This window comes from Arvicanthis niloticus, chromosome 17 (genome assembly GCF_011762505.2).
Source record: "Arvicanthis niloticus isolate mArvNil1 chromosome 17, mArvNil1.pat.X, whole genome shotgun sequence".
Taxonomy (NCBI): Eukaryota; Metazoa; Chordata; class Mammalia; order Rodentia; family Muridae; genus Arvicanthis; species Arvicanthis niloticus.
In genome coordinates this window covers 30,833,097-30,848,244 of record NC_047674.1, presented here as the reverse complement: position 1 = coordinate 30,848,244, position 15,148 = coordinate 30,833,097, and the positions used below count along the sequence as shown (strand labels likewise).

The 15,148-nt window shown below is 41.6% G+C and overlaps 1 protein-coding gene across 8 annotated transcripts in view; it reads left to right on the top strand.

The window, feature by feature from the left end:
• The window catches only part of Vwa3b (von Willebrand factor A domain containing 3B), a 162,031-nt gene that overhangs the window by 91,947 nt on the left and 54,936 nt on the right, over positions 1-15,148 (top strand). For all 8 annotated transcript variants that reach the window (XM_034521629.2, XM_076915058.1, XM_076915056.1 and 5 more), the window contains 3 exons: positions 6,438-6,568; positions 8,775-8,932; positions 14,245-14,355. In XM_034521629.2, the coding sequence (XP_034377520.2) occupies positions 6,438-6,568; positions 8,775-8,932; positions 14,245-14,355 (400 nt within the window). The remainder of the gene's footprint in view (positions 1-6,437; positions 6,569-8,774; positions 8,933-14,244; positions 14,356-15,148) is intronic.

Here is a 15,148-nt window from a genome sequence, read left to right as displayed (position 1 = left end):
CCAGGCCTACAGAACAGCAGGAAAATGTCTACCCATGGTGAAAGGGGAAAAGCACTGTAACTGATGTTAGGGTGTGTGTGTTATGTGTGAGAGAGTATATGTGTGTTGTTATGTTTGTATGTGTGTGTATGTGAGATTATGTGTATTGTGTGTGCAACTGTGTGAGTGTATATGAGTGTGGGAGTATGTGTGTACATGTATGTGTAAATGTGAGTATATATGTTAGTGTGTGTGTAGGTACTGGAGTATGTGTGAGTATATGTGTGTGAGTGTATATGTGTGTGAGTGTATATATGCATGTGTGGGAATGTGTGAAAATGTGTGTACACGTGTGTGAATGTGAGTATGTATGTTAGTGTGTGTGACTGTGTATTTGAGTGTGTGTGGGAATGTGTGTGCATGAGTGTGTGAATATGTATGTTAGTGTGTGTGACTGTGTGTATTTGAGTGTGAGTGTGTGTGTGTGTGTGTGTGTGTGTGTGTAGCTGTGCTAATGAAGACAACATGGCTTTGGTGGGGGGAGAGCTACATACACTGCTGCAGGAATACCCATGCACAGCACACCTGCCTGCTTTTACACAGAGGCTCAAAGCAATTCAAAGAGGGAAAGATTGCCTTCTCAAAAAATAGTTGGAACAACTGACTGTCTACAGGTGAAATGACAGTGAGCCCAGCCAGAGCGCTGATCTTCATGCACACACAGAACACACATGCACAGAGGAAATCATGGGTGCCAATATAAAACTGTAAATTGTAAAAGTTCTAGAAAGAAGCTAGGCCTTGGAGCACAGGCCTGTAATCACAGCTACTCAGAGGTTGAACCAAGGGGGATCAGAAGTTTCAGATTTGCCTGGGTTGTGTTTAGTCCAGGACCAGTGTGCTGGCTAGTTTTCTATGCCAACCGGACACGATCCAGAGTCATCTGGGAAGAAGAAACTTTAATTGAAGGATTGCCTCCATCAGACTGGCCTGCAGGCAAGTCTGTGAGCATTTTCTTAATTAATGATTAGTGTGGGAGGGCACAGCTCAGCGTGGGCAGTGCCACCCTTGGGTCTTGGGAGGCAGACAAAAACAAACCAATAAGAAGCGTTCTTCCCTGGCCCCTGTTTCAGCTCCTGCCTCTAGGTTCCTATTTGAGTTTCTACCCTGACTCCCCTCAATGACAGACGGTAATGAAGATGAAATACGATGGAATAAACCCTGTCTTATTTTATATTATATACTTTATAATATCACCACAACAGAAAGCAAACTAGAATAGCTAGCCTGGGAACTTTAATGAGACCCTGTCCTAAACCTAAAGGGGGATTGGGGATATATAGGTTGGTGGTAGAGCACTCACCTAGCATGTAAAATACCCAAAGTTCAAACCCCAGGGCCATAAAAACAAAACAAAACAAAACAAACAAAACAACAACAACAACAAAAAACAAAAACAAAAAACCAAAACGTGTCCATCTAGAAAACCTGGGAAACACATGCAGACATTCCACTGAAGAGGCCTGACCGATGTGCTAAAGAAACACAGGCCAGGATCTCACCAGCCTTAGAGGAACACTAGCTAAGCTACAGCCCTGTCACTCCATGTCTGTCAGAATGGCAGAGAAAACTACGTGCTGGTGGGTTGAGGAGAAACAGGGGCACTAACATTGCTGGCTGGAGGATAAAATAAAAGTCACGTTGGGAAGCAGTCTGGTAGTTTCCATAAAAGCCAAATATTCAATTACTGTATGACCTGGTCCTTGGTCTAGCAAGCATGTGTTTTAGAGAATGAAAGCCTGGATTCATATAAAGTCTAGAAAGCTCTACATCTATCAGAGTAATCGAGTTCATGGTTACATGGTTCCCTCAAAGGTGACCCCAGCCCCACATGACTTCACTGCTGAATTGTAGAGAGAAGAAATGTCAAGTCACATGCAAGGACCTGGGTTTGGCCCTCCGAGATGGAGAGAAAGACGATCTTGATGGATAGGTTCTTCTAAAACTCAGAGATGAGGGAGTACTTTCCCTTCCTCCTATAAGTCTCTACGATGGCCGATATTCCCCAGCTACAAATATGCAAAAGTTGAGAACAAATTTAACAAACAAAAGCCAGTACATAAAACATCGGACACACCCCAACCATGTTGGATTTAATGCAGAAATGTAATGCTAGCTTAACATTTGAAAATCAACACATAACGCACCATATCAGTACACTTGTTTTTATTTTTTTAAATTTTTTCTTGTTTTATTTTGTGTGTATGAACATTTTGCCTTCATGTGTGTCTGTGGACCACATGCCTGCCTGGTACCCTTGGAGGACAGAAGAGGGCACCGGATCCCCTGGAACTGGATCACAGAGGTTTGTTCCTTTGGGAGAGCAGTCAGTGGTCTTAACTGCTAAGCTCCCTCTCCTGTCCAATATTGTTATTTTTACTTATTCTTTGAAGATTTCACACATGTACACATCCTCCTCTATTTCCTTTGAACTCTCCCAGGACCCACCAATCCATCTCCCTGATAACTTCCTATAATTAATAGCTTCTGGAGTCCAATCAGTGCTGACCTTGTGTGAATGTGTATGGAGCCATCTACTGGGTCATGAGGTTAACTGCCAATACCTCAGCTTACTATAGACAAAATAAAAGTTAAAGCTGGAGAGCCGGCTCAGTAATTAAGAACACTTGCTCCTCTTCCAGAGGACCCAAGTTCAGCTCCCAGCACTCTCGTGACAACTGACAACCAACCAACTCCAGTTTCAGGGAATCAGGCACATTCTTCTGGCTTCATGTTGTATACGTGTATATACATACGCGGGTAAAACACTTGTACATATAAACCTAAGTAAGTCTTTTAAAAAAGTAACCATCTCGGTTTACACATGAAAAACATTTTTACCAAGTTCAGTACACATTGCTGTAATAATCAAATCCTCAAATATCAGGCAAGCTGCAAGGATGCTGCCCTTGCTGCTCTGGTCCACCTTCCCAAGGTCCTGTTGGAATTAATGATCCAAAACCAGGTGACGTGCTCCCCCAGAGACAGACACGGATGTGGGACTCGCTGCAATAACATGAGGTTCATTGCCGGGCGGTGGTGGTGCACGCCTTTAATCCCAGCACTTGGGAGGCAGAGGCAGGTGGATTTCTGAGTTCAAGGCCAGCCTGGTCTACAGAGTGAGTTCCAGGACAGCCAGGACTACACAGAGAAACCCTGTCTCGAAAAAACAAAAAACAAAAAAAAAAACCAAAAAAAAAAAAACAAAAAACAAACAAAAAAAACCCCATGAGGTTTATTAATAAATTGATAAATTGATTAAAAAAAAAAACCCCAGTGCACTGGGGTTCCCTTGTATGCCAGCAAGAAGAACCTCGAATTATAGCTGAGGGCAGCTTTTATACTATTTTTACAGAATTTATGAGGGTAGTTATACAATTACTTCTTAAACATTAACCATAAAGGCCAAACTCTAACAGCCATTCTCAGGCTTGGTTTCCGTTCTCAGGCCTGGTTGCTAAGTAACTCGAATGCACCTTATCTTTCTACAACAGAGAAGATCAGCCTAAGTAGCTTCTGTTTACCCAGGTTTTACTGTGTTAAGGGCTCATAAACTCCTATCTTGGGTCTTTCTTCCTGGAATGTTTGTTTGAGTCTTTGAAATGTGCTTTTCCCAGGTTGTGTCCCTGGGAGAAGTTAATGTTTGAGTTTAAAAACCGAAATAGGAGCTTTTTATTAGTTTTAAGTTTCTACAGTCCCAGTTAATGCTTTAGAAGCATAAGGAGTGAAAGGTACCAGAGCGAGAGGAAGTCTGTCGTGATTTTTATTCAGCATCATTATCTAGGAAGAAAATCTGATGGAGTATTCAAAGGGGCCACTGCACCCAATCATTTGCTTTAGCCAGATTATAAGTCGTAAAAGTAAATGTACAAAACCCAACTTTGTTTCTTCCTACTAGCAAAGAGTAGACATTTAAATAGACCTCACTGAAAATAGCAGCAGAAATACAATAACGATGATAACAGTAATAATATTAATAACTGCGTAAGGATGCATCTATCAGAATATGTGAAAGGCCTTCACATGGTGTGAAACCCAGCTGAGAGGTGTACTCTGAGTGTGTTAGAGGACTTAGAGGTGTTAGGCATTCTCTCCCAGTGGATCTGTCAACTCAATACAATTCCAGTCAAAAATCTCAACAAGATTTTAATGAAAATTAACAGACTGGGTGATGGGTCAGTGGATCAGAGTGCATGTTCTGCAACCATGAGGACCTGAGTTCGAATCCCAGCATGCATGTAAAGAGTCAGGCATTACTGAGGGTGCCTGCAACTCTGGCATTATGGGGCAGAAACATGTAGATCCTGAGCATTTGCTGCCATCAGCATAACTGAGATTCGAAGTCTCTGATTCACTGAGAGCCTGTGTTTGAGGCAGAACATAGAAAGGGTAGACGACACCCGCAACCAATGTCCTACCTGTGTGCCTGTATCTGCACATTCACATGCATCACATGCACACATGCAAACACATGCATACACAAAGACACATACAAATTCATGCACATGCATGTGCACACATATACACACATGTGTATACACATGGACACATACACACATGCATGTGCCTGTGCACATATACATACCCATCAGCAAACTGATCTTATGAAAAGGCAAAGGATTTACAATTACCAAAATACCTTTTTGAAGAACAAGTTGGAGGTCTATTTAAATGTTGACTCTCTGCTAGTAGGAAGGGACAAAGTTGGGTTTTGTACCTTTTATGACTTGTAATCTGGCTAAAGTAAATGATTGGGTACAGTGGCCCCTTTGAATACACCATCAGATTTTCTTCCTAGATAATGATGCTGTATGTATATATTTTAAGTAGGTTATAAAAATTATAATCCATAGGTCATTTGGAATAAATCAATATTCAAAGCTTCCTTGCTGAAAAGACTGCTACAATACTGAAAAGAAATCCTGTAGAGTAGTGTAGAGTAGAGTAGAAATATTTTCAAATTCTGTGTCTACTAAATGACTTATACCCCAAATATTAAAACATTCTCAAAACTCAATAATGAGGAAACTCAAAATATGGGCAAAAATTTTAAGCAGACATTTTATCAGAATCCCACCAGTGAAGATACAGAGCCAGGAAGACCATGAGTTCAAGGCTGACCTGGGATATATAGCAAGACCCTGTTTTAAGGGAAAACAAGATATTAACAAAAGAATATGTGCTTGGTAAATAGCATGAAAATCATGATTAGCAACAAGAAATCCACATTAAAACCACAAGTAGACACTATCATCTAGGTGTTAGAATAGCAGAGATTCAGCTACCATCCATGCTGTGTGTTTGCAAGGATGTGGATGCTCTGGGACTCGTACCTGACTGGCAGGATTATAGACTGAACAACCATTTCAGAAAACAGTTTGTTATCTCTTCACAGTGAGGTCACCATCCACATGCTCCAGTTATCCTAGGCTCCTGTTTGCCAAAAATAACTAGAAGCATATGTCCACACAAATGACGCATACATACATACATACATATATACATACATACATATATACATACACACGCACACACGCACACACACACACATACATACATACATACATACACACGCACACACACACACATACATACATACATACATACACACGCACACACACACACATACATACATACATACATACATACATACGTGTTCATAGTGTTATCTGTATCGGCCCAGGCCTGGAAACATCTCAGCTGCCTGTAAGCAAGTGAGTGGATACGTTTTTATATTTATTATACAGCAGAACACCATTTAACAGTAAAATGAATGAGTGGCAGATTCACACTATAATATAAATGAATTTCAAAATAATTATGAGTGGAGGGAGCCTCGGAGGATTCGGGCATTTATTCTATGGTTCCATTTGTAGAAAATTCAAACTAATTTGCAGGGACAGGATATGTTGAATAGTAGCTTGGTAACTAGGGCAAGTGGTTATAGGAAGGAGATCCAGAGTTAGAAATTGGGGTTGGGGGTTGGGGAGGCAGTATGTTTATTGCTTTTGTCATAATGATGTCACAAGTGTGACTATGTAAATTCCCTTTCTTGTATGTGAATAGTAAATCATAAAGCTGGTTAGACATGGGATAGTGAAAGAATCCTATGAGTTTTTTTTTGTTTTGTTTTTGATTTTTGTTTTTTTTTTTTGTTTTTGTTTTTTTTTTTTTTAAGATTTATTATGTATACAGAGTTCTCCCTGCATGTATACCTGCAGGCCAGAGAGGGCCTCAGATCTCATTACAGATGGTTATGAGCCACCATGTGGTTGCTGGGAATCTAACTCAGGACCTCTGGAAGAGTGGCTGATGCTTTTAACCTCTGAGCATCTTCGTCTGAGGCCGTTCTGCGCACTTGCAGGAGCTAGTGAAGCATTCACTTCTTATTTCTGCAGGATGAAGATCTGAACCTTTTGCTTCAGGAAATGCAGCAGGGTTACAGCTACCTGGAGAAAATGCAGAAGCTTTACACCGAGTCCTTAGTCATTGACTGGTGGTACAACGCAGACAAGGACACGGATAACAGGTGAGCTGCCAAACCGCCCGTCACTGTGGCTAGGTCCTCTCCCTGGACTCCCCTCCTGCTTCCACCCCCTCCCCCAAAACCCCCTCTATACTCCCTCCCACCCCCATCTCCCGTCTCCTGCTCTCCCTTTTCTGAAGGGCCTTGGGTGATCTAGTGAGAGAAGCATATAGTCTGGCCATGTTAGTTTTTTTTAGAGAGAGGATGGTCTAGTAACAGGGACTAGGGGTGGCCACAAAAGCATTTTATATACTCCATCCATTGTAGAAAGCTACCCCACCCCCACCCCTGATGAGCAGTGTTACTGGACATCAAGGACAGTGTTAGGCCTGAGCTGGAGACTTAGCCCAGAGATCAAAGGCTTGCCGTCTGGGCTTCACTCTGTAACATTGACAGGCACTGTAACTTCCTCTTACACCTTCCTATGACCCTGGATCTATTTCCTTATCAGGCCTGTGATGACAGGTTTGGGATAGATACCTCTCCCATCTTTCTCTAGACCATATCATGATTCTCATTCATGGTTCCACCAAAATCACAACCGATCCCAACTCTCGGGACATGTGTCAAAACTTGTTAAAGTGACTTAAGGTTGTCTGTACAGATACTCATGCCTAGTCTGCCAGGGAGATATCTAAAAGGGAGATAGCGAATGGGAAGATGAAAATACATCTATTAACCAAAACCTTTTATTCATCTAAACAAAGTCTTCCTATTAACAAATTAAGCATTGGCACAGATACCAAACTCGGAGAAGAGAGTCTGATCCTATCGTGGATTGTCTTAGAAGGAGATTCTTGTAGTGTCTTCTTTTAGGAATTTGGGAAGCACAAGTGTGCTTCTAAATGTTGCAAATAAACTGAAAACCAAGTAAGTCAACATTCCCTGAGTATAAGCCAGCTTCTCTGGTCTTTCAGCCCCTTAGCGGCCTTCCTTTTCCGGAAGCAGTTTAAACAAACTCAGCAAAACGGGCAGCTGTTGCTTAGATGGTGCATTTGGTCAGTTGTCTGTTGTCTGATTGAGCTGTGCGTGCTGTGCTCTTCTGTGTTTTCTGTTTCGAGGACTGGGAGGTCTGGGTGCTGGAGTCGGAAACACTTACTACTGCAGCTCTTACACTTTGGGCAAGTTACTTAATCCTAAGGAGGGTCCGTGTTCCCATCTGTAAGGCGGTAATAGGCGGCTGGGTGTAGGAACCCACAGTAGGAGCTCTGACTTAACAGAAACGAGCAGAGAGCAGTGCCTGGTCTGCAGGTGCCAAATTTCTCAGCTTCCTTTTTACTTAATGACATTAGGAAAGTGACTTCTCCCACTTAGCTATTAACAACAGACTACTGTTTTGAAGTTTTCCATTAGGTGTAAATAAATAAATAATAAAAATGTAACAGCCTCCAAATCTTTTTTTTTTTTTTTTTTTTTTTTTAACTGAGGCAAACCATGCGTCTGGAGAAGTGGGCACATGCACATGAGTTCTGGTCCTTTCTGCCTCGGGATGCACAGTGTGGATAGGGTCACACAAGGGTTGGAACACAGGGCAGGACCACACAGCTGTCCCGTGGCCAATATTTTCAGAGCCCAGAGGCAGAAATGCCTGGGAAGAGACTCGGGCATTTCTGGATCCCTCCTGGCCTCAGATTCTCCAGAATCGTTTGCTGCTGTCTTGGCAGGTGTGGGATGATGCCTTTACAAGAGCTTGCTGGATGACACCGGGGTTGGAGAATTGGGTTTCTATAATGCTTGTGTGTTTACAGCCAGTGCTTCCTCCCGTTCATCTTCACGGCAGCCCTGTGTAGTCAGCTCTCAATGGACCAAGGATGCTTAGAGTGGACTGTGTGACTTCAGTGAGGTCACACATCTGGAAGGAACAGAGCTGTGATGGGAGCCACACCATCCGGCTCAGGCTGGACCTGACCACACCCTTGTGTCCATGCAACCAGTCATATTAATTCTTAATTTGATATTAGGAAGACTGAGTTTTGATGAACAGGAAACTTGGATTAATACATGTATTTTTGGCCTTCCTGTTTTGCCGACACTCTTAGTTAGAAGGGGCTTTCTTCCTGAGAGGACAGTCTGGGGATGTTCACGTCTTCAAGTCTGTAATGTTCAATGTTCAATGTGAATGGATTAACAGGCTTCTCTTCCTTCTTAATGGACTTCTCCTTTACCCCCCTTTTTATTGGTCTACTTTAAAAAAATCTGAATCAAACAGGCATCAAAAGGAAATTTCATCCATGGTTTCAACTCCAGAAAAACATGCAAACTCTCAACCCGACGCTGACTCAATGGCTTCTTCACCCCCAAGTGTGTCTACAGGATCATGGAAGCTTTTGGAGGAAAAGCCACAGAAAAAGAAAATCCTCCATGCAGGTATTTGGGCACAGGATGGCGTGACTTGTGTCTGGTTTTCCTCCAGTAAGATGGACTAAAACCAAACCCACCCACATGGGATTTCTTTTAAAACCCTAACGTAAACATTCTGTTTGTTTATTTGGGTGCCTTGCTCATTCCTGGCAAGCCCACCACCTCTGAGCTACCCTCAGCCTCTTGTGCATGATTTTTTAAATGCAATTTTAATTAAGACAGTTGTCATGATATCATAGCATTACCTTGTAGCCCCCCCCCCACAGTAGTAATATCTCACAGTAATATTATAACACCATGACCAGGATATTGACATTGGTAAAACCCAACATTTTTCTTCAGATTGTCCCAGCTTTTCTTGTCTGACTGTGTTTTTATCAAATGTATGGGTGCAGACTATTACACCTACACTCAGGATGCAGGGTAATTTCATGACTGTGAGGGTCCTGTAGGCTGCCTATTTACAGTCACACTCCTACACCTTACATACCTTTCCCTGGTCTTTGGGAATCATCATGTTCATATACATATATATATATATAATTTTATTTTAAATAATAAAAATATAATAATAATAGTAATAAAAACAAATCATACTGTAGTAATAATTATAGCCCCAAGAGAGTTTATATATATATATATATATACATATATATCATATATATATCATATATATAAAACCCTTTGTATATATATACAACCCTAAAACCCTTTGGAATTGACTGTTTCTCAGTATAATTTTCTGTAAATCTATACAAGATTTTACAGGTGTCAACAGTTCATTTCTTTTTTATTGGTGAGTAGTATTCCAGGTGATATAAGTACCATGATTGGTTTTACAGATAAATTAACAGATAAATAATCTGTTGATTGATCCAAATTGCGTCTAAGTTAGCCTATTGTAAATAAAGCAGACCATGAGCATTCATGTATAACCTCAGTGGACCTCTTAGCTTTTGTTTAATGCGGGGAAATAGCCAAGAGTAGAGCTGCCACGTCCCCTGATAATTCAATGTTTCGCTGCGAAGAAAATTACCAGTTTTGCCAAAGCAACCATGCCATTTTGCCTGAGCAAGTGGCCAGTTATTCTACATCTCCAACAGCATATCTTACCACTGTCTTTAAGGTCTTCATCTCCCTGATGGCTGTATGATAGCTCACAGTGATTTTAATTCGTGTTTCCGTGGTTGCTCATGGTGTTAGCCATCTGCATGTATGCCGCTGTTGGGGCTGTTTGCCAGCTGGCAGCCACCTCTAGTGACACGTTGGTGTGTGTGTAGGCTGAGTTTTCAAATGAATGCTCTGAGTGAGTTTTAAGAGTTCCTCATATGTTTTAGACATGAGGCCTCAGCTCAGTCATTTGGAACCTTTTCTTTCAGTTTGTGGCTTGTCCTCCATTCACAGTAGGGTCCTTTAGCAAGCACAGGACTGTAATGGATCAGGTTTTTCTTTCTTGGATCCTTACTTTGGTATCTAATATAAATTCTTGCTTTAAGTCTTGAAGACTTTGTCTTTCTAGAAATTGCATTGTTTTTCTTTTCTATGCTCTGTTTTGTATAAGGTTTGAGATTCAGATCAAAATATCTTCCTTTCCTCTGCTCTCTCCTTTTCTTCTCTTTCTCCTTTTCCTTCCTCTCCCCCCTTTCATTTGGGGTTATAGTTATTGCTATAGTATAATTTGTTTTTTCATTACTATTAGTATTATTATATTTTTATTATTTAAAATAAAATTATATTTTTGTTATTTAAAATTAATTAAAATGGATTCTTCCTCCCAGGCCCATGCTCTCAGAAATAAGACTCAGACTCAAAATATATTTACAAATACCTTGGCCATATAGCTAGGCTCTTCTCTAACCAGAATTTTAACTTAAGATAATCCATTTATTTTCACCTACATTCTGCCACATGGCTGGTTACCTGTGCTCAGGAACCCTGTGTCCATCTCCTCACATCCTGAGCAGATCTTTCTACACCTGGCTCTCTCTCAGAATCCTTTCTGCCTCCCGGATGTCCCACTTTCTATTTCCCGCCTAAGCCATAGGCCATCAGATTTATTATTGACAGGTGCCACATCCATACAGACACAAGATATTCTCTCTATGTTATTTTAAATTTAAATATATTTGGGTCATATCCTTCCCCACTCCCAAGTCCTTCCAGATCCTCTCCCCCTCTTTACTCAGCCAACTTTGAGTTCTTTCTCAATGAACAAAACCAGAATTCAACAGTGAAAGCCCCCAAAACCAAGAAAATGAAATAAAAGCATCCCACTCCCCCCAAACCAAAAACCCCACCAAACCAAAACCAAAGAAAAGCACTTAGAAAAGCTGTGGAGGCCACCATGTGTTAGTCACCTACTCCTGAACATGAGGCCTGTCCTGAAACGGTTGACATACCCAATGTCACTCAATTGGAGAAAGCTGATGTTCCCTCTCGTAGCGGGTATAAAAGACAGTTCAGTTGTTGATTTTACCCTAGTGGCTAGGTTTCTTTCATTCATTCATCATTCATTCATTCGTTTAAAAAAAATAAGAAAATATAAGATTAAAAAAAAATCTATAATATTGAAGTTGGACAAGACAAACCAAGCCAGCAGAAGGAAAAGAGCCCAAGAAAAGGCACAAGAAGCAGAGACCTACCCATCCACACACTCAGGAATCCCATAAAAACACTAAACTGGAAGCTGTAATGTACACACAGAGGACCTAGTGCAGACCTGTGCAGGCCCCGCGCCTTTGGCTCCAGTCTCTGAGAGTTCATATGAACTTTGCTCATGTGATTTAGGGGGCCTTGCTTTGTTGGTATCCTCCATCCCCTCTGGGTCTTACATGCTTTCTGTCACCTCTTCTGTGGGGTTCCCTGATCTCTGAGGGGAGGGATTTGATGGAGACAGCCCATTCATGGTGGAGTGATCCAAGGTGTCTCACTTGTTGCATAATGTCTGGCTGTGGGTCTCTTTATTTATTCTCATCTGTTGTAGGAGGCCTCTGTGACACCATACACAAATATGGTGTACGTACATATGTACAGAAACACACACACACACAATTAAAACAACCCCCTTTTAAAAACCAAATCCTTCCTTTCATTAATTTTACACATTTGTAAAGACCAATGGAGCATATTTATGTGCATCGAATCTAGTTTCTGTGTTCTGTTCCATTGATCCATTTCTTCCCCTTTGCCAATACTGTGTGGTCTTGATTGATGGTGTGTCAATGTCACAGATAGTGGGTTCACTACTGGTTTTATTCTAAGGAATATTTTAGTTATTCTAGGACTTGATGCTTTTGTGTGAACTTTAGAATGTGTTTGTCCATTTCAATTATAAAACTCTCTGGGATTTTACTAGTAAGTTCACTGAGTGTGATTCTGCTTGGCAGATCACCCAGTTCATAAGTGTGGAATTTCTCCCTGTTCATCTGAGTCTTCTTATGTCTAATGGGCATTTTGTAGTTTTCAGCGTATCCAATTAAAGCACAGTGGCTGGCTTTTGTTGAGTCTGTAATTGGTTACTTTGCTGAAAAACTTTGACAAGTTCTACTTTGAGTAGATTTTTTTTTTTTTTTTTTTTTTTTTTTTTTTTTGTCCTTTTCTGTGTGAGCACTCTATATGAGTAGCAACACTCTTGGGTTTTTGTTGTTGTTGTTTGTTTGTTTGTTTGTGTTTTCGAGACAGGGTTTCTCTGTGTAGTCCTGGCTGTCCTGGAACTCACTCTGTAGACCAGGCTGGCCTCGAACTCAGAAATCTGCCTGCCTCTGCCTCCTAAGTGCTAGGGTTAAAGGCGTGCGCCACCACTGCCCTGCTCTCGTATTTCTTATTTCTGGCTTTATTTCACCTTCTTGCCCCATCCCAGTGGCTAGAGTCCCTACTATGATTCTGAATAACAATAAAAGTGGCCACCATTTTGTTTATTCCTAAATTATTAGGGGCAAAGACTATTAGGGGCAAAGACTTTTCCTCAGTGACATAGGATTTCAGCTCTGCAGATGTGCGTATAGTCTTTACCAAGCTTTGAAATGTGCTTCACTTAGCTTTCTGGAAGGTTTTTATTTTTTATCACAAATGGGTGCTGGGTTTTGTTAGGTGTTTTTCTGTGCATTGATGAGTTTTCTTCTTTGGTCTGGTGATGGGGTAGATTATATTTTTTTTCCTTCAAATACTGAATCAACCGTGTATGTATTTTCTAGTTTGCTTTCTGTTTACTGTAAGAAACTTTGCTTTATTTCATTTTATGGTCCTGAGGGAAGACAGGACAGGAATTCTTATAGGAACTTAAAGCAAATCCATGGAAGAACTGCCTAATGCTTTACCAGGCCCGTGATTAACTAGCCTTCTCATACAGCCCAGGCTCACCTGTGCAAGGAATAGTGCCACCCACAGTGGGCTGGGTCCTCTCATACCAACTAACGATCAAGACCATAGGCTAATCTAATCTGAGCAGTCTCTCAGCTGAGACTCCCTTCCCAGGTGACTCTGGGCTGTGTCAATTTGTCAGTTAAAGCTAACTAAGACAACATCTTAAATATTGCCTATATGGTCTCAGCGTATGGCCACAATCTATCACCCCAGTGGCTAAAATATTTTGTACAGTTATAGTCTATTTTATGGGGGGGTATGTGCACATGTGTATGGGTCTCTGTGTGTGTGTGGACATGGTGTATATACTTATGAAGTAGATAGGGTGTGCATGCATGTGTGCATGTGTATGTGTGTGCATGTGTATGTGTGCATACATTCTCATGCTTGCGTGTATATGTACATGGTGTGTGTACTTATGAAGGATATATGGTATGTGTACATGTGTATGTGTGTGTATGCATTTGTATGCATTCATGTGTGTACACATGGGGGAGATAGTGTGTATGTGCATGCATTCATGCATGTGTGTGTGTATGTGTGTACACAGTGTGTATTTATGGAGGAATTAGGGTATTTCCCCTTGTGTTTTGTTTTGTTTTGTTTTGAGACAGGGTCTTTCAGTGGCCTGGCTTTCTCTCCCGACAGGCTAGACTGGGGAATTAGCAAGATCCAGGGATGAACAAAACACACACACACACACACACACACACACACACACATACACACACCGAGATAGGATTACAAGCACGCTCTACCACACCCGGCTTTTTGCTTTCAAATAGTTTCCCAGGATCAAACTCAGGCTTCAAGCTCCCACAGCAAGCACCTTCTCGACTGAGCTATTTATTAGTCTCCAGTCTAATGTTCCATTGACTTAAACAAAGTAGCACTAGCTGACTAAACGTCTCCTTTCATCCCCGACTCCTATAACCCTCTCTCCCTGGTATCAACAGAATCCACCAAAACAAGCCTCCTCAGAAGCTACATCACCAACTTCAAGAGCAGCAGCAACAAGAAGGACAGCTCCAGCTCCAGGAGCCGCACCACGGCTCTCAGCAACAGAGGCAAGCATGAGAAGGCTCCTACCTGGGAAGCCCTGTTCATCTTTTTGCCCACTGGTCTATGCCTGGAAGACCTGGGTGAAATATGCTTGAGGGAGTTCAGAAAATAATAAAAAGAAAATTAAAGGTCACCCTTGAAAATGTTGCAGAGTCCTCCCTCAGAGGCTCCCTGGTAAATCAGGCAAAGCTACCCTACTGCACTGGGTTTTCTTAGGGCTAGATTTGTGCTACTTGTATCTGGGTGTTTGGCATGCTCGCGGCTTACTCGGCCACAGTGTCAGGAGTGATATTTGCTACCACTGTCTGTGCTTTGAACCGGAAGCTCTCACACCTTGTAATAGGGTAATTTTTATCCTTGTCTTTATAGGGGGTGTCACCCAGACAGCCTCTTTCTGGTTCCAACTGTTGGAGTTTTAAGGCTAAGAGTGAGGAAGGTATAACTTGTCCACTCAGTGGCTGGTTGTGACATGATTCTTCTTAAGATAATAAATGGGATAGCTTGATTTCTATCGTGTGATCGCTACATTCCAAATACTTAGTTACTAAATCTTAAGCATGGCATACAGTCCTCTCTGAAGTAGGAAGCGCTGAGTGACAAATATCCACCTGTGTTAACTAGTCATTGTCTAATCAGACTCTGTTTGCTTCAGGGCTGCTGTACGGGAAGCCTTCCCAACTAGCTTGCATGCCCTCAGCCAGCTGCATGCAGTCCACTCTGTACGGGACTTAGTATGTGATCACCATAACATGGTTTCTCAAGCATTTAACCAACTCACTCCTTAACTGCTTTCCTTTG